This window comes from Corythoichthys intestinalis, chromosome 16, assembly GCF_030265065.1.
Source record: "Corythoichthys intestinalis isolate RoL2023-P3 chromosome 16, ASM3026506v1, whole genome shotgun sequence".
Classification (NCBI taxonomy): Eukaryota; Metazoa; Chordata; class Actinopteri; order Syngnathiformes; family Syngnathidae; genus Corythoichthys; species Corythoichthys intestinalis.
In genome coordinates, this window is record NC_080410.1 from 47,128,325 (window position 1) to 47,153,559 (window position 25,235).

Sequence of the window (25,235 nt, forward strand, 5' to 3'; positions counted from 1 at the left end):
AGATCAACTACTACCTTTCTTCCCCACATTGCTTCCCATGATTATTCTAATCGTTGGGAGAGGGATTGTAAGGCTTTAGCCATTTAAAAAAAAAGCTCCAAAGGCTGCCAAAATTCACTCTACTCATTTTACGCTGCCTTTTAGCTCTATATACTGCATGGGTAAAACGGCGCCATTATGGATTGAACGCGACAATGCGTGAGTGGGTCGTGCAGCGCCTGCGTTAATTGTGTTAAATATTGTAACGTGATAAATGTACAAAATATTAATTCTTGCCGTTAACGCAATCAATTTGATAACTCTACCTTAAGCTTAAACTAAAGACTCTGGAAGAGTGTAATACATTATGTCTGTAACGTTAAATACAATTAGAAAACGATTTAATTAAAAAAAATATATATATATATTAAAAAAAGGCATGTCCGATATTTTTTTGCCGATTCCGATACTTTGAAAATGACATGATCGGACCTGATCGATCGGGATGACATCTCAAGTTTTGATTGTTATTTCTTTGTTTGTTTCTCATGATTCCATTTTTTTTTTTCCTCATAATGGAGTGATTCCATATATATATTTCCCTGCAGTTGCTCTACAAAAGTAACATTTACTGACCACTGCAATGTTTTTTATTCATTTCGTTTAGTGTTTCTGAATGCTTTTGAACGAATTCATTATTTTTTCTAGCTTTTATTCCGAGTTTGTTCTACATGATAAAATGTCTGAGTGAGTGCTCGTCCAAGACCGGTGATTCCATACTTTTTGCTAGGGGTTGTAGCAGCGTTGCGCAGACAACTAGCTTTGAAGCAGTGGCAAATGAGATTCATTCAAACTATGAGAACGCGTGGCAATTAGAAGTGACATCTGGTCCCCTTCCACCTGATGGTCTGCTTGGTGTATGTCGTTTAGGCCGTGCCCCCTGTACAGAGTTATTAGCTGGCTGAGTAAACACATACACTCAATTCAAGTCTCGCTCCTTTTCATTGGCCTCCTTTCTTCTCCAGCCTGTCGAGGCCCGTCTCTCCCTCGTCAAAGCGCTTTGCCCCTCTTCATTCCTCTTTCGGAATCGGAGGAGGGGCGGGAGGCGCGAGTGTTTTTGTTTGTCTTTGATTTCTGCGATAGCCGCGAAATTGACGACAAGCCCTTGATGTCGCCGAGAGAAGTGCTGGCCGGGCGGCGGTGGATGGCGACGACATGTGCTTTGTCACACGCTAACACACCCGCACAATGCCGCGGTTAGCGTAGCGTGTAGGGCTAGGCGCAACCGAGCGTGAAACGTCACTTCTTTTAGCCGCCGCATTTGTGTATCGTGTTACCTGCAAGGCTGTTAAGGATCACCTACATGGGACCCCGCTTGCCAGACGCAAGACATCCATCTGGGGCCCCGTAGACGCCGTGGCCCCACTCGAGGGGACACCGGACACCTCCGAGCCCAACAGATTTACCTAACTTAATCCCGCGCAACCACAATTTACACATTGACACACATGCGCACAGAGATCGGTTACCGAGTACAATAGTGTGGGACAAAAAGGTTCCGCTCTACGTTTTGCACCTTTAAGTCGGATTCAGTCCAACGCGAAAGCTTGGAGTCTTTTTACAGCACATTGCACACATTAAATGTTGAGATTAGGCAGCAATCTTTTGCGAGCTCGTATTTTAAACCTCCTCTCTGCGGCTGCTCACTTTCTTTGTTCTTAAAGTCCCTATAAAGTGAGGGGAAAATTTGTTAATTTATTCGCCGCCATTGGAATAAATGTCTGAAGTCATTTGATCTGGAAGGACTGGCAATGAATGATCTTGTTTCATGCCATTGACAGGGATAGACGTCCAATTTATTTCAACTGGGAACGTCAATAGTACTAGTGAGACATTTAAGTGCGTACGACAGGAGAAAAAAAGTCTTAAATAGCATTATTATGTGATTTAGAATCATATTTTGAGACGATTCGACTATATACAACAATTTGGCAAAGCGCAGATGACGAGAAATTAGTCTTTTAATCTGCCGGTTAGCCACGCCTACCATTATAAGGCTCTTGCGTCCCCAACAGGTGGATGACGTCAGCGGGAGAATGGGATCATCGGTTTTACTATTCAGCCCATTAAGGGGGAATTATTCAGAACGAGGAAAACGCGACGAAGAGAGCCGCAAAATGTCATTGTTTCTGTCTCTTTACTTCAATATTTTTACAGGATATTCTTTTTATCCAAGTATTTTCCCCAATTGCTGAATAAATGGCATGGTCATGACAAATAAAAGTCTTATGCTTAATGGAATATGAAATAATAAAAATGCATTTATTCAGGACGGCATGGCAAAATTACTCCATAATGGTCAAAACTGTCGACTTCACCTTTACTGTCGCACCTCCCGAACGATATTTTATGACACCTAAATCGGACATATGTCATTTCCCTTCCCCGGCTTCGGAGAATGTAAACAAACCAGAAGGCGTGACAGCTAGCCAACATGCTAACCCGAACCGAGTGATGTTTCAAAGTCTACGAAGCGGAAAATCACACATAACTATCCTGGATTATTTGACATGACGACCCGGTTGTCGATTGCCTTCGTGGATCGGCAAACCGTCCAGCGTAGAGCAATTTACAGTTCGTTCCCCGGAGGAGGGTGGCTGGAGTTGTTGTGCAGCTAACGTGCTGCTGCTAATGAGCATTAGTAGAGTTTTTTACATGCCTATCAATGATCAAACGTAAGTAGTCCTTCATTTAAAGGAAGTTTGTAGTGTTTACTTTGTAATCGCTGTATTCGTATTTGACATTACAAAACAAGATGTTTACTCACTTCCTTGTAAGTCCAATGGTCCCACAGTAAATATCCACGGTGAATGGGAACCTTTTGAAACTCCAAAAAGGCACATACGCCTCTCCCTCATACAGAATTTTTCTGCAGCCGTTTGGCTGGCGTGATGCGAAAAATAAACGTATTAATCCGCAAAATCAGCTGAATCCTTCGTCCTCATACACAACAGTACACTGTAGCGTGAAGAGGACGTCTTCTACCGTACACGTCACAGCGCCCTCCTCCTCAATGCAAGACCGAAGCCGGAAGTCACTCATTTTCATGGCGCAGGATTCAAAAAACTAAATAAAAATAGCGATCGCTTCCACACACATCCAAGCGGCCCATATCATTCAGGGGCATAAAATACCGCGTGTATTATGAAATAAACATGGTTTTTCGTGTCACAGGCACTTTAAAAATAGATATTACATCTAGGGGTGTGACAAAATATCGAAATGGTGATATATCGTGATACTTTGTATCCCAAAAGGTTATCGATATGCTCCTGCCAAGAATCGAGATATCGTTTTAAAAAGGTGTCAATGTCTAAAAACAAATTAAACGAACCAACAAGTTGCTACCAAAATCTTCCACCATAATAGTGTCTCAGGTAACTCTAAGGCTGCCATTGACGGTGCTCGATGCCCAATCCATTTAGACTGGGAACGTCCGTTCATTCAAAATAGAGCTACAGCTATCGATTATTTTAGTAGCCGATTAATCGATGAAGTATTTATTTCGAATAATCGAGTAATCGGATAGGGAACAGAAAAAATTTAAATACCTGAGCTTAGCCTCACACGGTATATATATAAAAAAAGAGGATCTATGTACAACAAAAGAACAATTGACTAACTTACATAGCAAAAGTCCGCTAGCTTAAATGCTATAAAATGCTAACACTTTTTTCCAATGCTCTTAACAAATGGCTCAGACAATTATTCCCACAAAAACTGGCTAAATATACCTTTAAACTAAATTACAAATGCATTAAAAAAATCATTAGCTCAAACAAAAACTTAGCTTATGTTGGTCTTAACAGGGAGCAGATGGATTCAGCAATGTGAAATGAGGAAGACTAGAGGGCCGTGTATCCACCCAAATCAATGAAAATAAATGCCAACGCTTTTAAAACAAACCATTACAACGCCTCTTTAATTAAAGGAATACTCGAAGCAGCAAAATTGAATTTGAATCTTTTTTTCTAATTCAATACTTGAGTTAATCGATTAATCACTGCAGCACGAATTCGACACCAGAGCATTCGCAGTCATTCCGTCCGATTTTTCGGGGCATTTACAGGTCACCTCCTGTTCTGTAACTCAAAATAAACAGGAAGTGACCCATAAAATACCCCCGATTCAACAGGAAGTAACTGAAAATCAACAGGTAAATGACTTTAAATGGCCCAAAATTACATCATTGCCAGGCATTGGCTGCCTATGACGGCCATAGACGTTCAATCCCCACCGTCCCAGTTCAAATGGATTGGACGTCTCCTAGTGATAAACTCATTCCAATTCACAGCAGAAACTTGTTTTTCTGTTTATTAGTTGTTTGTATAATATCCTAGAATGTTTCCTGACCAATGTATCGATAATCGCTGTATCGCCATATAGTCAGATCATCGTTATCGTGAGCTTTGTATCGCGTATCGTATCGTGATGTAACAAGAGGTTCCCACTCCTAGTTACATCTAAGCCTGTCGCGACATGCAATAAGTCAATTTATCACATGGTAAATAAAAATGAGGGAGGTTAGGGTTTCCCGGATGCGATTTATCGACGCGCGTGTACATGTATACATTTGTGCTTGCACGTGTTTGCGTGTGCTGCGTGCACTCGGCACACGGTTGTGTTGATTGCATATGAGACTCCAGTTCCTTTCACAGATGTTTATTGGTCATCAACACACCATAGAATTAAAATTCAGACATACAAAATAAGGAAACACATCTATATGTTAGCATTGCTACATTGAGGTTAATGAGGAAAAATGACAATGTACTAACCACCTCAGCCTGCTATAAAACATTGGCAATGGCATCTAAAACGCAAAATTGCGGTTACAAGGTGACACTTGAAACTGGAAAGATTGTTGGTTTTCAGTATTTGAAAACAATGCGAAAAAAAGGAAAGAAACTATGAATGACATTTTTTTTAATGGAGTGTAAAGCTTACGGTTAGTGGCTTAGCGAACATACTTCCGGTGAACATTTCAAAACAAAAGCATGCACTGTTCAACATGTAAATAAAAATTTCTGGAGTTAATCTCACATACTTCAGATTCTACACTTAACTTTAAAATAACACCCATTATGAAAAATCTGATTGGCAATGGATAATTTGGCTTCAAATTTGTCTAAATGGACACTTTGCAGGACAAGATGACAGCCCTTTTGGATCAAATAAACACTTTTAATGGACTTTAATTGGCAGAGAACAAAAATGGAATTGGGTTTCTCACCTACAGTCCCTGACAAAAGTCTTGTCGCTTATCCATTTTGTAGAACTAGTTGCTAATAAACTGACTTTTAATTATTCAATTGGTTTCAGAAATGGCTCATATGAAAGCTAAGACCCTCCCAAATGATGTTGAATGTACAAAAATATATTTGTTTCACTGAAAACAGATTTATCATTTAATGAAGACATAAAGGTCAAATTTTGGCAAGACAAAAGTTTTGTCGCCTACAGAAAGTAGTGTGAAAATTGAACAAAAAATGTACTTCAAATACAAAAATATGTTACGTAACATAAGCCAATTAAGTAGTGGTGCCGTGAGATCCAAATTTAATATTTTGTATGACTTCCATGGGCTTCGTCAAGGATTAATACAATTTATTGATGAAGTCATCAGGAACATCAAAGAAAGCAGCCTTGCATGCCTCCCAGAGTTCATCAACATTCTTGGGTTTCGTCTTCCATGCTTCCTTTGTCGTCCTGTTCATGTCTGGTGACTGGGCTGGCCAGTCCTGGAGGATCTTGATCTTCTTTGCCTTGAGGAATTTTGAGGTAGAGATTGAAGTATGCGATGGAGCACCATCCTGCTGCAGAATTTGTCCCTTTTTATGGTTAGGAATGTAAGAGGCAGCTAAGATTTGTTGATATTTCAGGCTATTTATGTTGCCTTCCACCCTGCAGATCTCTCACACAACCCCATACTGGATGTAACCCCAGACCATAATTTTGCCACCACCAAACTTGACTGTTTTCTGAGTGAATCTCGGATCTATGCGGGCTCCAATAGGTCTCCTGCAATATTTGTGGCGACTGTGGTGTAATTCAATGGAAGATTAATTTGAAAAATCCACCTTTTGCCACAAAACAGTGAAGTTTGGTGGTGGCAAAATCATGGTCTGGGGATACATCCCGTATGGTGGTGTGCGAGAGATCTGCAGGGTGGAAGGCAACATAAATAGTCTGAAATACCAACAAATCTTAGCTGCCTCTTATATTCCTACCCATAAAAAGGGACAAATTCTGCAGCAGGATGGTGCTCCATAGCATACTTCAATCGCTACCTTAAAGTTCCTCAAGGCAAAGAAGATCAAGATCCTCCAGGACTGGCCAGCCCAGTCACCAGACATGAACATCATTGAGCATGTCTGAGGTCGGATGAAAGAGGAGGCATGGAAGAAGAAACCCAAGAATGTTGATGAACTCTGGGAGGCATGCAAGACTGCTTTCTTTGATGTTCCTGATGACTTCATCAATAAATTGTATTAATCCTTGCCGAAACCCATGGAAGTCATACAAAATATTCCATTTGAATCTCACAGCACCACTACTTTAATTCGCTTATGATATGTCACAAATTTTTATATTCTGTAGGCGACAAAACTTTTGTCTTGCTAAAATTTGATCTTTATGTCTTCATTAAATGATAAATCTTTTTTCAGTGAAACAAATATATTTTTGTACATTCAACATCATTTGGGAGGGTCTTAGCTTACATATGAGCCGTTTCTGAAAACTGAATAATTGAAAGTCAGGTTATTAGCAATTGTTTCCACAAAATGGATATGCGACAAGATTTTTGTCAGGGACTGTAGTTTGCATTTTATTGAACCAATGATATTGGACGTTTAACGTTTCACTGAAGCCACTCATGGCCAACCAGAAACCAGTTGTGACAACCGTGGGGCTGAGTTGCACCACATAAAACCTAAAACCGGACAGGTGGTCACCCTAATGTGAACCTAGCCATAGAACAAATCAAAAACACTCCTACTGTTCTATTTCATCAATGAACTAAATATCTGCCATTAAGATGTTGCTAAAGATCCTTCAAAAGGACCATTGAAGTGAAGTTCATCATGCTGTGTTTTCCAATCACAGAGTCTTTGGATAAATGGGAGCGTTTGACTGTGGCTGATGCTCTGGAGCCTGTCCAGTTTGAGGATGGGGAGAAGATCGTGGTACAAGGAGAGCCCGGCGATGACTTCTTCATCATCACAGAGGTAATTTTTCAGCGGAATTTTCGCATTTGTTTTGCTTCATACTTCCAAGATGCCGGCTGGCTTTATCGTACATTAGTACGCGATTCTTGTGCGTTGTAGTACGTAGCTCCGCCTTTTCTATAGAGGACAAGCTGTTGTTCTGCCCCCACCGCCTTGTCATATTAACACACTCTTGATTAACTCCACACTCACAATACTGATGCGGGCCACAATCCGACATTTTCTCACTTTGTCATTACGTCTTATTGTCAGCCCCTCAGTCGTCTTTGTGAGCAGTGGACTGTTTTTCGTGGGAGCGGCGAAGTGAAGCTAAGCCACACAAGGAGGGATTTATCAAAAGTGCTGAGTGATTTTCGGCTATAGTACGCGCGCCCCTTGTTTCTTCACCCAACCGTCTTTCATAAGAAATCTGATGAGTTAGCACATTACAAAACCGTCTCCCGTGCCAAATATTCAAAGTGCGCTCACTTCGTATTATCTCACCAAGTCGCGGAAGCGTCCAGTAACTGAACAAAACCCATAAAAGCTGTTTTTTGTATACAAAGCAATGAATCCATTTGGGGTTTGGGTCCTTATAATAGCTCACAGTGCGTGAGTCATCAGTCTTTATGGAGGAGAAAGGCAAATATGCCGAGGAATCTGGGGGATTACGTGACAGAGGAGGAAAAAGGGAAATTGTTGTAGCCAAATATACCAATTTGTCCTCGAAGGACAGTACAATCAATTGGGAGATGCCGGTCGACTGTAGGGTTGTTCCGATCATGTTTTTTTGCTCCGAATCGTTTTAGTTTGAGTATCTGCCGATATTTCCCGATCCGATTGCTTTTTTTGCTCCCGATTCAATTCCAATCATTCCCGATAATTTTTCCCGATTATATTCATTTTGGCAATGCATTAAGAAAAAAATGAGTAAAACTCGGACGAATATATACATTCAACATACAGTACATAAGTACTGTATTTGTTTATTATGACAATAAATCCTCAAGATGGCATTTACAGTATTAAAATTCTTTCTGTGAGAGGGATCCACGGATAGAAAGACTTGTGACTTTGTATATTGTGACTAAATATTGCAATCTAGTGTATTTGTTGAGCTTTCAGTAAATTATACTGTAGTCATGCCCAAATGCATGATGGGAAGTGGAACCATGACTGTGCGTAGTGCTACCAATTGATATATCTTCTCTGCATTGGGAAATAACATAAGGTGTTAAGAAAAAGATCAATTGCTACCTTGCTTCCCCACATTGCTTTCCATGATATTTCTAATCATAGGGAGAGGGATTGTAAGGCTTTAGCCAATTAAAAAAAGGCTCCAAAGGCTGCCAAAATTTACTCTACTCATTAAAACGGCGCTATTACAGATTGAGCGCGACAATGCGCGAGTGGGTCGTGCAGCGCATGCATTAATTTTGTTAAATATTTTAACGTGATACTTTTTTTTTTTTAATTAATTGCCGCCGTTATTAGGATAAATTTGATAACCCTACCTTAAGCCTAAACTAAAGACTCTGGAAGAGTGAAACATATTATTTCTGTAACGTTAAATACAATTAGAAAACGATTTAATTAAAAAAATATATATATTTAAAAAAGGCATGGCCGATATTTTTTAACCGATTCCGATACTTTGAAAATGACTCGATCGGGATACCGATCGATCGGGACATCTCTAGTCGACTGTTTATATTTCAAAACTAGAGAATATGAAGTATCAGTCCAGTTTTGGGATACAAGGCTTACGATGATCGCACCATATGGTGATAGAACAATTATCAATACATGGGTCAGGAAATCATTCTACGATACAACTAGAGCTACAGCTATTGATTATTTTAGTAGTCGATTAATTTATCAACTCCTTAGTTCGAATAATCTAGTAATCTGATTAGGAACATTTAATGCATTGCAGAATACATTATTGGAGATGTAAAACAATGGCTTGCTAAGATTGCACTTACAAAAGAGCATTAAATAGGAACAAAAAATCAAATTTCCGAGTGTTTCTTCAAACTGCAGAATTGCACTTTAATTTAAAAATAAATTCAAATACCTGAGCTTGGCTTCAAACGATATTAAAAATGTTAAAAATGAGGATCCAAGTACAACAAAAGAACAATTGGCTAACTTGCATAGCAAAAGTCAGCTAGCTTAAATGCAATAAAAAAAAATTTTAACAATACACTTAACAAATCGTTCATACACATTCCCACAAAAAATATCTAAACATATCTTTAAATCACGAATGCATTAAAACAACATTAGCTTATGTTGATCTTAACAGGGAGCAGCTGGATTCAACCCCCCTAAAACATACAGGAGATCTAGTTTGACGATGGAATTCCATTCCATTCCGACATTTCACCTCAGGGTTTAGACTTAGGATGTCCCGATCCAGGTTTTTGCACTTCCGATCCGAAACTGATATTGTTTTGCACTTCCAATCCGATAATGATAATGGCCGATACCGATACCGGCCTATCTGAGCATGTGTTAAAGTTTAAAGTTATTTAGCCTCCTTACTTAGTTGTCAGACTCATGTTGAAAAGGGTTTTAGTAATCTTGATAACAACTAGCCAGCTGAATTAGGTGAGTTTGAATAACACACAATCGTTGGTAACAAGAAACTGACCTGTTTATTCATTGATAAACACAAAACATTATAAATAACAAACAGAAATGGCGTATTCAGTCAGTAAAACGTGTAAATAATATTGTAAACTGTCTTAAAAAAGCAAAACACACAAAAAAAACTCAGTGAAAAATTAACTCTTAACTCAGCATCAGTACTCTGCTCTTGAACAACTGTCCCAAGGCTTTAAAAAAATCAGTGCAAATAATACTATTTTAAACCAAAAATGGCTTCTACTCCCCAATCTTCTCTACACTTTGTTGTTGCATCTCCATCTATTCTACACACTCCCTTCAGCTGTTTGCCCTGGATGCAGTCCCAGCATGATGGGGAGATTTTTTTGACAAACACAAGCATTTCAAGATGCTCAGGTGACAGCTGACATTTTTACTGATTATCTTTAAATTTACATTGCAGTCGTAATGTAGGAGATGCCATGGAGGTAAATTGGGTGACGGTAATGCTAGTGTGCTGAAGGTGTCCCGTAAAATGCGGACCATATTTTAGGGATATCAAAGCAAAAACTGGAATGGATTATGTAAATCGGTGCACTGGAAAATCCGGACCGGGTTTAGAAAAAAAACTGGATCAGGAGTCTGGATCGGAATTTTTCCGTGTCGGCCGATCCGATACCGATACGCATTTTTTCGCGCATATCGGCGGTCGATCCGATCCAAATATCGGATTGGGACAACCCTAGTTTAGACTATGGTTATCTTTCCCAAACAAAGTACTCCAGTCATATTTACACTAATATTTTGCATGAGGGTTGTCCTTGTCAACAATTTAGCACCTCCGTGAAGTTGGTCCCGCATCAGACACAAATTTATATAAAAATGATGTCAATCGTTTGTGCTACGTTTGTGCTTGTTTGTGCTGCTATCGTTTTTGAGATATTAATTTCGAGTGAGGACGTCACGCAGGCTCCCATTAATTGCAAAATGGTGCCATTCGTTTATGCTACGTTTGTGCTGTAAAAGATTTCAATTGTCCTGCTATCGTTTTATAGATATTGAGATATAAATTTCAAGTGATGACATAAATCGTAGCCTCGCCGTCGTGGCTGACGGAGCGCACCAACTCTCTCAATAGACGTAGTACAAACGAACGACACCCCTTTGGGTCCATTTTGCCGTAAATGGGGGGTTATGAGCAGTGTTGTCACAGATTACTTGAAAAAGTAATTTAATTACTGATTACTGATTACGCCTAAAAAAGGTAATCTAGTTACTTTACTGATTACTTCATTATCAAAGTAACTAAGTTACTTTAAAAGTAATATATCAGTTACTTTTTACCAATTTTTCTCCCTTTGACGCCTCAACATAAGAATGACAACAGAAAGATGTCATCACATGTAATTGACTTTCCGATGATTGAATTTAAAGGGGAATATCAGAATTTTGCGCTAGCTTAGCCACTCCGGAGCCCTGAAACTAACAAATATCTGACAAACTGCTTGGAATTTGTTGAAATCAACTCCACCGACCAATTAAACCCCACTAACTCTAAGATTAAGCCTAATGTCAAAACTTCTGAATTTCGGGTTATGGTTAACAGCATATCAGTGCCAATGTAAAACAATGCAAACTGACGGCACAATAATCAACAACACACAAGTGGATTGTACAGTGCAATAAACACAAAGATGGTGGCGGGCGCGGATGTGCGTGCAGCCGTGCACATTAACAACCCGGAAGTACTCCTCTCAACACACACGCGGTCAATTTGGCCACAAAACGTGGCGGCAACTAAGCACTTTACACTCAGTTGGACTTACAACACATCCCACAGATGCTAAACAAAACACATCACCTCACGGCATGAATGTGCAACACGCATATGATGTAAATAAAGCTTGCCAACTTGGAGCGATGACTGCCCGTCGTTGCTACGGCAAAGCTATGAAACGGCCGCGCATGTAGGAGGTCCAACCTTTTGCTAACACCCTCCAGAATGAAGGAAAAATACTCACCTTCATTCATGGATATCCACAGATCAACATTCCCTCGCAACGTCTCAATACTCTGCACGAATGTCCACCCGCCTCAGTCCCACAACACGTGACGCGAGACCAAAACAGGAAATAGCTAAGAGGTTGTCATGGAAACACGTACCGGGAGCCATTTATTTTAGCATTTTCTATTCAAAATGCTCTTCGTACATGACTACAATATTCTTCATTCTACATATGTTATGAGGCAATGAAAAAATAGTAACGCAGAGACACTCAGGAAACTAACTTTAATCAGATTACTGGTGTAGAAAAATGAACGCGTTAGATTACTCGTTACTGAAAAAAGTAATCAGATTACAGTAACACATTACTAACTAACACGTTACTGACAACACTGGTTATGAGTCATGTCATCACTCGAAATTAATATCTAAATATCTATAAAATATGGCTGCAGCTATCGATATTTTAGTAGTTGATTAGTCAAAGAACTTCGACTAATCGAGAAAAAAATTAAAATACCTGAGATGAGCCTTAAATGGTATAAAAAATAAATAAAACCAACAAAAGAACAATTGGCTAACTTACATAGCAAAAGACCGCTAGCTAAAATGCTATAAAATGCTAAAGTTTTTCTTTTACAATGCTCTTAGCAAATGGTTCAAACACATCTTCCCACAAAATCTGCTAAATATACCTATAAACTACGTCACGAATGCATAAAAAAAACATTAGCTGAAAGAAAAAAACTTAGCTTATGTTGGTTTTAACGGGGAGCAGCTGGATTCAGCTATGTTAAATGAGTTATGTCATGTTCACTGTTTCCACTTCATTGTGATGCATTTCACATCATTTCCTATTGATTTTCAGTCACTTCCTTTTCTTTTTGGGGGATTTACGGGTCACTTCCTGTCGATTTTGGGGAATTTACAGGTGCTTTCCTTTTTGATTTTGGGTTACTGAAACGGAAGTGACTCAAGAATGACCCAAAATGAACAAGAAGTGACCTGTAAATGTCCACATAAGAATGGATGTCAATGCTCAGGTTTCAGTGCCATTGACAGCGCTGGACGTCCAATCCAATCCATATGAATCGGATTGGTCTAACGCCGTCAATGGCAGCCATTAAGCTAACGGAGACACTATTCTAATAGAATTTTTTTTTTTTGTTAACGCCTTTTTACAACAATATATCGATTCTTGGTAGGAGCATATCGATAAACTTTTGGGCTACAAAGTATCGTGATATATCACCTTTTTAATATATTGTTACACCCCTATTTGGGAATAGGTGTCACAAAAACAGGTGAGCAAACTTTTCCATATCTGAACTGGATTTTCTACTGCATGTGTGAGTGTGGGATCAGCAATTTCCATTCTATTTTTTTCTGTTCATCAAACATTAACATTTCCTTTTTTTCCTTCATCACATGATGTTTGATCCCTTCCTCCTGTCCATCTTGCTTTTTTAGCCTCTAAGCTCTCTCGTTTCCTCCTCTTGACTTTCAATGCGGCCGAGCTCCACTTTCCCAGAGCCGGCCAGACTAGGGCGGAATGCGTCTTACTGCCTTTCACACGGGGTCAGAAGAGCCAGCCTCCTGGGATGGAGACCAGAGGAAAACAGGGAGGGAGGTATGAGGCAAAAGACAGCAGAGAGGCATGTGTGTCGCTTGTTCGCAGCCTTTGACGGCCATCGATGTCCAATTCATTTGAACAGAGCAGCCAGACCTCTCGGTTCAAATGGATAGGACGTCAGTCGTCGTCAATGAGTTAAACTTGTGGAAAAAACAGAAATTCATAGTACAACATCTGAAAAACTAGGGGTAGGACTTTACTGTATTAATTGTAACTAGAAACTGCAATTTTTTGAGAAATTACAATCGGGCTTTGCTGTGGTAGATACAGATATAAGACCCATCCAGGTTGAGTTGAGGACATTTTGGGGACACATACTGTTGCATGGCTGTCAATGGCATCGACTTACTTGGGCACAAGTTGAATGCCAATGGGCTGTAATAGTAAGTTTTTGGTCAAAAATCACAACCACACGAGTTTTTCCGCCATTGAAAATGAATGGGAAATTTGGACGTACATGGCCGTGAATGGCATGGACGTGCATGACTGTCAATGGCATTGACTTACTTGGGCTCCAGTTTAATGTCAATGGGCTGTTATGATAAATGTTACAAAATCACAAGGACCTATGTTTTCTGGCCATTGAAAATGAATGGAAAATTTGGACATACATGGCCGTCAATGGCATGGATGTACAATGGGGCTTTGCTGTGGTAGGTACAGATATAAGACCCGTCCAGGTTGATTTGGGGACACATACTGTTGCAAAGCTGTCAATGGCATCGACTTACTTGGGCACAAGTTGAATGCCATTGGGCTGTAATGGTAAGATTTTGGTCAAAAATCACAACCACATAGGTTTTTCCACCATTGAAAATGAATGGGAAATTTGGACATACATGGCCGTCAATGGCATGGACGTGCATGACTGTCAATGGCATCAACCTACTTGGGCGCTCGTTTAATGTCAATGGGCTGTTATGATAAATGTTACAAAATTACAAGGACCTATGTTTTCCGACCATTGAAAATGAATGGGAAATTTGGACATACATGTCCGTCAATGGCATGGATGTACAATGGGGCTTTGCTGTGGTAGATACAGATATAAGACGCGTCCAGGTTGATTTGGGGACATTTTGGGAACACATACTGTTGCATAGCTGTCAATGGCATCGACTTACTTGGGCGCCAGTTTAGTGTCAATGGGCTGTAATGGTAAGTTTTTGGTCAAAAATCACAACCACACGGGTCTTTCCGCCATTAAAAATAATGTGAAATTTGGACGTACTGTACATTGTGGTCAATGGCGTTGACTTACTTGGGCACAGGTTGAATGCCAATGGGCTGTAAGCGTAAGTTTTTGGTAAAAAATCACAACCACACAAGTTTTTCAGCCATTTAAAATGAATGGGAAATTTGGACCTACATGGCCGTCAATGGCATGGACGTGCATGGCTGTCAATGGCATCGACTTACTTGGGCGCGAATTTATTGTCAATGAGCTGTCATGGTAAGTTTTTGGTCAATAATCACAACCACACAGATTTTCTGCCATTGTAAATGAATAGGGAATTTGGACGTTCATGGCCATCAATGGCATGGACGTGCATGGCTGTCAATGGCATTGACATACTTGGCAGCTAGTTTAATGTGAATGGGCTGTCATGGTAAATGTTCAAAAATCAGAAGGACCTATGTTTACCGGCCATTGAAAATGAATGGGAAATTTGGACATACATGGTCATCAATGGCATGGATGGGCATGGCTATCAATGGTATCCACATACTTGGGCACCAGTTGAATGTCAATAGGCTGTAATGGTAAGTTTTTGGTCAAAACTCACAACCACAAAGGTTTTTCTGCCATTGAAAACGAATGGGAAATTTGGACATACATGGTCATCAATGGCATGGATGGGCATGACTATCTATGGTATCTACTTAACTTGGGCACCAGTTGAATGTCAATGGGCTGTAATGGTATGTTTTTGGTCAAAAATCACAACCACACAGTATTGTCTGCCATTGAAAATGAATGGAAAATTTGGACGTACATGGCTGTCAATGGCATCGACTGACTTGGGCGCCAGTTTAATGCCAATAAGCTGTAATAATGGTATGTTTTTGGTCAAATATCACAACCACACAGTATTGTCTGCCATTGAAAATGAATGGAAAATTTGGACGTACATGGCTGTCAATGGCATCAACTGACTTGGGCGCCAGTTTAATTCCAATAGGCTGTAATGGTAAATGGTCAAAAATCACAAGGACCTATATTTTCCTGCTATTGAAAATGAATGGGAAATTTGGACGTACATGGTTGTCAGTGGCATCCCATTAGAAATGAATGGGACAGTTTTTGGCAAATTGGGGGGAATCGTATGTTTTTGGCAATTTTTAAAAATAAATCTTTAATGCTGCTTACCGTCCTGGAATTTTTTTATGTGTAAATTATGCGATTTGGTATAAAAAATTTAGGACTACATTTTTGAAAAAAAAAATAAATTCCAAAAACTGACGTTTACAGCCAAGCAGAAAATTATGGGGGGTCATTCGAAAAATTCCCTGCGTCATGTGGAAATTCTGGTCATTTTGATAATTGAACGGTGATGGTTGCTCAAACGGCTTGGGCTGTGCGGCGCACCGAAGAAACGCAAGCATTGCGTCATATGTCGAGATGAATGGTGAGTCAAATTTTACCTCGTATGTCGAGGTACCACTGTATTCTGGTTTTCTGGCTATACTGTGTCTGATTTATTATTTTTTTTGAAACACCATTTGTCCCTCACCTTCATGCTTGCACACATCTTGTGCCTCATATTTCATCTCAATGTTGGCCACTTAAAAATCATGCATAAGGAGGCAGACGGAGCGATGAAGGCATTGGTGGATTGTTTGAAACTCCTGTTACACGTTCTCCTTTGTTTGCGCCCAGGGGCTTTTAACAAGCCATGGTGTGTCTTTTGTGACTAAATTGGTTCAAGTTTATGACTTTAAATAAACTTCCGACCAGACCGTCAACACTAAAAGCATTAATTGGATACAGTGCAGAGCGGAGGGCAATATTTTCAGTGGCGAAGCTGCTTTGTATCCAGGTTGTGCCACAATAGTTTAGGCCAATGTTTTTCAACCAGTGTCCCGCTGCACACTATTGTGCCGTGAGAGGTGGTCAGGTGTGCTGCGACAAATTATCCAATATCGGATTTTTTTTTTTTTTTTTTTTTTATTGTTACGTCGTCTGGCGGAGTTGCAGTAGGAAGGTTTCGATCGTGTGCAGATAAGAGAGGTATTGCTCGTGTCGCGTTCAAGAACTGCTGGGATTTCTAGCCATCAGCCACCTTGCTGTTCAGTGTGGACCCCAGCATATCTACTTTACCTCATTTGATTAGACTCGTCCAGTGTCGATATACACGAAAGTAGGGCTGCAGCTATCGAATATTTTAGTAATTGACTGAAAATTCTATCGATTAATCGAGTAATCGGATAAAACATTTTTTTTAGTTAGAGTAATTATAAATATACATGAGAAAAAAAGACATTTAATCCAATATTGAACCATTTTCAATCATTGTCTTTATTTTCGATGTACGTTGTTGAAAACAGCCAACAATACTATCTCGGCTGTGACTAGAAAAAAAAAAAAACTGTTTTCACTCAAAAACACTTCTAGATCTTATTAAAAAAAAAACATATTTCTTGCCTAAAAATGTAATTACACTTGATAACAAACATCACTTAAAAGCTAGGTGTTTTTCCCACGTGTTACAATTGAATTTCCATTTGTGTCAAGCTATTTTCTAACTCGTAGGTTCTAGTTAAGTTTTAAGTTAGTCTAAACTAAGTACTGATAGAATTTTGATTTTTTTGCAGTGTTCAAAATAAATGTATGATACCTGCTGTTTTGGAGCACTTTTTTTTTTTGTTGGACGATATCGGTTATCAGTTAAAAAGTAATTATCGGAAAACTCTAGTCTTATTCTTCATCGAACTTAGGTCAACAACTAATGTTTAGAAGTTTGATTTTAAAGTGCATACGACATGAGAAAAAGTCTTAAATAGGGTTATTATGTGAATTAGAATCATATTTTGAGACGATTCGAGTATATACAACAATTTAGCAAAGTGGAGATGACGAGAAATTAGTCTTTTAATCTGCCAGTTAGCCACGCCTACCATTATAGGGCTCTAGCGTCCCTAACAGGTGGATGACGTCAGCGGGAGAATGGACTCATCTTGTTTTACTATTCAGCCCATTGAGGGGGAATTATTCACAACCAGGCAAACGCGACGAAGAGAGCTGCAAAATGTCATTGTTTCTGTCTCTACAATAATTTTACAGGATATTCTTTTTATCCAAGTATTTTTCCCCAATTGCTAAATAAATGGCATGGTCATGACAAATAACAGTCTTGTGCTAAATGGAATATGAAATAATAAAAATGCACTTATTCAGGATGACATGGCAAAATTACTCCATAATGGTCAAAACTGTCGACTTCACCTTTACTGTTGCACCTCCCGAACGATGTTTTATGACACCTAAATCGGACATACGTCATTTCCCTTCCCCGGCTTCGGAGAATGTAAACAAACCAAGTGGCGTGACAGCTAGCCGACATGCTAACCCGAACCGAGTGATGTTTCAAAGTCTTCGAAGCAGAAAATCACACATAACTAGCCCGGAACATTTCACATGACGAATGGGTTGTCGATTTTCCCTGCTGATCAGCAAACCGCCCGGCGGCGAACAATTTACAGCTCGTTCCCCGGAGGAGGGCAGCTGCAGTTGTTGTGCAGCTAATGTGCATGAGAGGAGCTTTTTACATGCCCATCAATGATCAAACGTAAGTAGTCGTTTATTTAAAGAAAGTTTGTCGTGTTTACTTTGTAATCGCTGTATTCGCGGCTAGTTTTAACACAAAGTTGCAATTTTTAATCGGTCGGAAAATTTGACAGAACACCGGGCACATAAAGAGGGCAGTAAGCCGAGTAGCCTATAGTGCTCTCTCGGCGGGGGAATGTGCGACAAGTCGTCGGCCGAGGGGACAAGGAACATGTCAGCCATAAAATGCAAGTCACCTACATATTAAAATAAAATGATCTCGGTATTTGACATAATGTAAAAAACGATGTTTACTCACTTCCTCGTAAGTCCCATGGTCCCACAGTAGTAGGGCTTGTTTTGGCCAATATTCACCGGTGGTATGGTAATGGTAACCTTTTGAAACCCCAAAAAGGCATACACGTTTCTCCCTCGTACAGCAAGAGTTTTCTACAGCCGTTTGGCAGGTGTGATGCGAAAAATAAACGTATTAATCCGCAAAATCAGCTGACTCCTTAGCCCTTCTCATACAATAGTACGGCTGTATAGTGAAGAGGACTCCTTCTACCGTACACGTCACAGTGCCCTCTTTCTCAACTCGAGACTGTTACCGGAAGTCACTTATTTTCATGGCGCGGGATTCAAAAAAACTAAACAAATCTAGCGATCGCTTCCACACACATCCAAGCGGTCCATTTCATTCAGGAGCATAAAATACAGCGTGTATTATGAAATAAACATGCTTTTTCGTGTCACAGGCACTTTAATGCTGTGATGCAGTTTTATTTTTGCTGAAGGTTATCAAACCGTGAGAAACTGATACTGGCCCATCCCTGCAATAGTCACATGAAACGGAACTCTTGACCTCGGAAACAATTTGTGTGTGGCATTAAAGGCCTGAAAACTTAAGATTTTTGCGTGAAATGCCACAAGGTGACTTTGAGTGTGACGCTTATCCCTTTGACCGAGGTACAGTCGAACTATTATTTTCCCTCAGTGGGAAGCTGGCACTTCTTGTCTCCTCATTAAGGTTGATTATATTCATTTTTAGCATCACAAGTCCAAGGATTAGAGATAGCGGGAGCGTAACGGAACGGTCAAGTTTGTTTTACAACCCGCCCCGAATTTTCCTCCTTGACATTTTAACTTCTTGCAATTACAGAGATTCGATGTGAAAGTCCAGACATGTGACACGATCCATATGAGGAGAGCCTTTGCCAATATTGTGTTAGTCAAGTGGACATTTGTTCACAAGCCGAACAACAGCTGCGGGCTACGCTCATTCTGGGCATAGGCGATGGAAAACAGATTTCCCTTAAAGGTTTTGGATGTTGGCTCATGTGCGCTCTGGGACGCGGGGGTCCCCCTCGACTTGGACGTCGCAATACTTTCCGTGTTGTGCGTGAGTCATCGGGTTTAGATGTTTGTATTTGTCACACTCTGGAGAAAATTGAGCAAATTGTCCTCCTTGCTTGGAATATCTGAGTTGCGCTTTGTCCGCCTCCCACGAAACAGGTGTCTGTTCCATACAACAGCGCCACCCACAAAAAAAAAAAAAAGCCCAAATCCCGTGCACCTGTGTCTTATGAAGCAAAGGAATTTCTTCTCTGCTTAATCCTCCTGATGATTTTCAGCTCCATTCAGTAACCACCCCTCCTCTTTTTTTCTGTCCTTACACACACACACCTCCTTTTTCTCCCCCTTGTCAATCCTCCTTCTTGTCCGTCTCGTCTCCAGGGAATAGCCTCTGTTCTGCAGCGCAGGTCCGACAATGAGGAGTATGTGGAAGTGGGAAGACTCGGACCCTCTGACTACTTTGGTGAGTGGTTTCGACTAAAGAAAGTGCCAGAAAAGGCAAATTTATTTGTATAGCACAATTCAACGCAAGGCAATTCAAAGTAAAAATCCACAAACAGACATAAAATGATTCGTAAAAATCACACATAATCAAAAAGTTAAAAACAAATACAATACAATATAATAGAATAGAACAGCCCTTTATTGTCATTATACAGTTGTACAAGGAAATTGTCTAGCATCTCCCTTGACTGTGTAGGATAAGTTGAAATCTCAAAGTAACTTGCGTTTATAAAGTATGAAATCTAAAAAAATATATAATATAAAATGTTTATGGATAGCAACAATACGTCTTTTAAGATCCTCAGAGAGTTCTTTGCCATGTGGTGCCACGTTGGAACCAGTGACCAGTATGAGCGAGTGTGGAAGCTGCACTACAAATTTGAACGCACCTCCTCCCTGTGCACACCTGGACTAGTTACACTAACGAGTTACATGACATTTTGGAGGGAAAATGACAAGCAGTACTCAATTTGGACATTTAGGGATGTACTCACTTATGTGATACACTGTACATTTTAGACATCGATGTTTATTAAACTGGAGAAACTCCTTACAGGACTTGAATAACAGTAATAACAGTTTTAGGTCATCCTACGAGTAAAACAGTAAAACATTGCCTTTTTTTTACGTTCAGTGCGTATGTTACGTTATACGACAGAAAAAAAAAATTGGGGGGTGGATGGGCCATGTTTTAAAACTTGTAGATAACTACAGTGTATCACAAAAGTGAGTACACTCCTCGCATTTCTGCAGATATTTAAGTATATCTTTTCATGGGACAACACTGAAAAAAATGACAAAATAAAAATGTATTTTCCCCTCAAAATAACTCAAAATATAGCCATTAATATCTAAACCCCTGGCAAAAAAAGTGAGTATACCCCTTTGAAAAAACGTACATCCCTAAATGTCCAAGTTGAGTACTGCTTGTCATTTTCCCTCCAAAATGTCATGTGACTCGTTACAGGAGGGCTGTCAGCATTGCTGCAGAGTTTGAAGAGTTGGAGGGTCAGCCTGTTAGTGCTCAGACCATACTCTACATCAAATTGGTGTGCATGGCTGTCACCCCAGGAGGAAGCCTCTTCTGAAGACGGTATACTAGAATGCCCGCAAACAGTTTGCTGAAGACATGTCAACACAAAGCACATGGATTACTGAAACCATGTCCTATGGTCTGAAGAGGCGGGAGGGCTTTCTTGTGTACCGTCTTCAGAAGACGCTTCCTCCTGGGGTGACAGTTATGCACACCAATTGGTTGTAGAGTGCTATTTCTGGTCTTAGAACTAACAGGCTGACCCTTCACCTCTTCAATCTCTGCAGCAATGCTGACAGCATTCCTGTAATGAGTCACATGACATTTTGGAGGGAAAAATACAAGCAGTACTCAATTTGGACATTCAGGGATGTACGTTTTTTCAAAGGGGTGTACTCATTTTTGTTGCCAGGGGTTTGGATATTAATGGCTATATTTTGAGTTATTTTGAGGGAAAATAATTTAACTCTATTATATAAGCTGCACACAGACTACCTTTCATTGTGTCAAAGTGTCATTTCGTCAGTGTTCTCCCATGAAAATACAGTGCCTTGCAAAAGTATTCGGCCCCCTTGAACCTTGCAACCTTTTGCCACATTTCAGGCTTCAAACATAAAGATATAAAATTTTAATTTTTTGTCAAGAATCAACAACAAGTGGGACACAATCGTGAAGTGGAACAAAATTTATTGGATAATTTAAACTTTTTTAACAAATAAAAAACTGAAAAGTGGGGCGTGCAATATTATTTGGCCCCCTTGCGTTAATACTTTGTAGCGCCACCTTTTGCTCCAATTACAGCTGCAAGTCGCTTGGGGTATGTTTCTATCAGTTTTGCACATCGAGAGACTGACATTCTTGCCCATTCTTCCTTGCAAAACAGCTCGAGCTCAGTGAGGTTGGATGGACAGTGTTTGTGAACAGCAGTCTTCAGCTCTTTCCACAGATTCTCGATTGGATTCAGGTCTGGACTTTGACTTGGCCATTCTAACACCTGGATACGTTTATTTTTGAACCATTCTATTGTAGATTTGGCTTTATGTTTTGGATCATTGTCCTGTTGGAAGATAAATCTCCGTCCCAGTCTCAGGTCTTGTGCAGATACCAACAGGTTTTCTTCTAGAATGTTCCTGTATTTGGCTGCATCCATCTTCCCGTCCATTTTAACCATCTTCCCTGTCCCTTCTGAAGAAAAGCAGGCCCAAACCATGATGCTGCCACCACCATGTTTGACAGTGGGGATGGTGTGTTCAGGGTGATGAGCTGTGTTGCTTTTACGCCAAACATATCGTTTTGCATTGTGGCCAAAAAGTTCAATTTTGGTTTCATCTGACCAGAGCACCTTCTTCCACATGTTTGGTGTGTCTCCCAGGTGGCTTGTGGCAAACTTTAAACGAGACTTTTTATGGATATGTTTGAGAAATGGCTTTCTTCTTGCTACTCTTCCATAAAGGCCAGATTTGTGCAGTGTACGACTGATTGTTGTCCTATGGACAGACTCTCCCACCTCAGCTGTAGATCTCTGCAGTTCATCCAGAGTGATCATGGGCCTCTTGGCTGCATCTCTGATCAGTTTTCTCCTTGTTTGAGAAGAAAGTTTGGAAGGACGGCCGGGTCTTGGTAGATTTGCAGTGGTCTGATGCTCCTTCCATTTCAATATGATGGCTTGCACAGTGCTCCTTGAGATGTTTAAAGCTTGGGAAATCTTTTTGTATCCAAATCCGGCTTTAAACTTCTCCACAACAGTATCTCGGACATGCCTGGTGTGTTCCTTGGTTTTCATAATGCTCTCTGCATTTTAAACAGAACCCTGAGACTATCACAGAGCAGGTGCATTTATACGGAGACTTGATTACACACAGGTGGATTCTATTTATCATCATCGGTCATTTAGGATAACATTGGATCATTCAGAGATCCTCACTGAACTTCTGGAGTGAGTTTGCTGCACTGAAGGTAAAGGGTCCGAATAATATTGCACGCCCCACTTTTCAGTTTTTTATTTGTTAAAAAAGTTTAAATTATCCAATAAATGTTGTTCCATTTCACCATTGTGTCCCACTTGTTGTTGATTCTTGACAAAAAAAATTAAATTTCATATCTTTATGTTTGAAGCCTGAAATGTGGCGAAAGGTTGCAAGATTCAAAGGGGCCGAATACTTTTGCAAGGCACTGTATATACCGTATTGGCCCGAATATTAGACGGCCCTGATTATAAAACGACCCCCTCTTTTTCAAGGCTCAAGTTTGGAAAAAAAAATCTTTTTGAACACCAAATTAATTTTTATACAGAAAATAATTACAGTACATCCGAAACAAATGATTATAACAATATATTTGAGAGAAAAAGCATGTTATTTTGCCTCATTCAAATCTTAATATCAGAACATTTAAATATGTAAACTAAAGTGCAATCACATTGGTAAATGAATGGCTTCTGGTTTTTGAAATGTAAATAAACCAAACAATAAAATTGCAATAACTGCATTAACCATCAAAGTGAAGTCTAACTGTAGTCTTAAAACAAATCTGAATAAAGAAAAACATTGCAATAAAATCATGCAAACTGGTTAAACTTGAGAGTAGCTGAGATCTGTCATGACAGAACATCGCTTTAATGATATCACGCGCCATTTAGCGTCGTGAATGGGTATAATGTCTGGACCGCAAATATAAGACGACCCCCTCATTTTCAGCCTTATTTCAATGCAAAAACACAGTCTTTTATTCGGGCCAATATGGTATTATAAATATTCTTGGAAGATAATTATATTACTGACACTGCGATTCGGGGTCATCAACATGTTGTGCCCACCCCACCCCCACCCCAAAAGTGATACTCCGTTTATGCTCTCCGCCCCATCCAAGGTGAGATCGCCCTGCTGCTGAACCGCCCTCGCGCAGCCACCGTGGTGGCCCGAGGCCCCCTCAAGTGCGTGAAGCTGGACCGGCCCCGCTTCGAGCGCGTGCTTGGTCCGTGCTCCGAGATCCTCAAGCGAAACATCCAGAGATACAACAGCTTCATTTCTCTTACCGTGTGATACCCTTTCAACACACTCCCAACATTTACATTTATCGGGGTTGCGGGGATGCGGGTTTTACATTTTCAATGACAGGGTGCTCATTTCCTGCTTTTTTTCTTGCCTCTGGATTTTTTTTTGTTACTGAATTGCTTTTTATTTGCTCTCGTGCACTTTGACCTGTACTGCCGCGTAGCTTTATGTAAAAACAATATGAAGGCCTGTCCATTGTGTCTTCACATGCAGTGCGGCGGCTTTGTATGATGCATGTGTGTCCATTGACGATTTGCACTTTTCATGCATTTGAGACAGATTTATCAAGCCAGGACGAAATAGGAAAATGTTTGCGTGCGGCCGGAATATGTGAGTTCACTTTTAATCGCTTGCTGCTATTCTTTTTCTTTCATTTTGGATTTTTTGGGGAGCTGACGTTCATGACAACTACATTATTTAAGTGTGATGTTACTGTGCTCGGGTTTTATGTACGTTTGGCCGGAATATTCTTTAAAATGACCAACTATATTAAAAAACAAAAAAAACACAATCACTTTATACATGGCGGATGTAAAAAGTCTACACTCACCTGTTCAGTGCCTAGTTATGTTTTTTCTTCTTTATTGTAATTGGTTGCCAATGACGATAGACGTCCATTTAATTTGACCTTGGGCAGCCCTCCCAGGTCTAATGGATTCAGGGACGAACTTGGGGAGGGGTGTGGTTGCTGTGGATGGGGCCCGGTTTGCGTGTGTAAAGTGGGCGTGGTTTATAGGCGAAGCAGGGCTTGAAATATATACATACATACATATATATATATATATATATATATATATATATATATATATATATATATATATATATATATACACTCACCGGCCACTTTAATAGGTACACCTGTCCAACTGCTCGTTAACACTTAATTTCTAATCAGCCAATAACATGGGCGGTAACTCAGTGCATTTAGGCATGGTTTCAGACAATCTCCTGCAGTTCAAACCGAGCATCAGTATGGGGAAGAAACGTGATTTGAGTGACTTTGAACGTGGCATGGTTGTTGGTGCC

At 40.1% G+C, this 25,235-nt stretch overlaps 1 protein-coding gene across 3 annotated transcripts in view; it reads left to right on the forward strand.

Annotated features, from left to right (window-relative positions):
• prkar1b (protein kinase, cAMP-dependent, regulatory, type I, beta) overlaps positions 1 to 25,027 on the forward strand; it is a 163,805-nt gene extending 138,778 nt beyond the window's left edge. For all 3 annotated transcript variants that reach the window (XM_057860739.1, XM_057860741.1, XM_057860740.1), the window contains 3 exons: positions 7,147 to 7,268; positions 20,001 to 20,082; positions 24,025 to 25,027. In XM_057860739.1, the coding sequence (XP_057716722.1) occupies positions 7,147 to 7,268; positions 20,001 to 20,082; positions 24,025 to 24,197 (377 nt within the window). In that variant the 3' untranslated portion in view covers positions 24,198 to 25,027. The remainder of the gene's footprint in view (positions 1 to 7,146; positions 7,269 to 20,000; positions 20,083 to 24,024) is intronic.
• Positions 25,028 to 25,235: the final 208 nt, after the last annotated feature.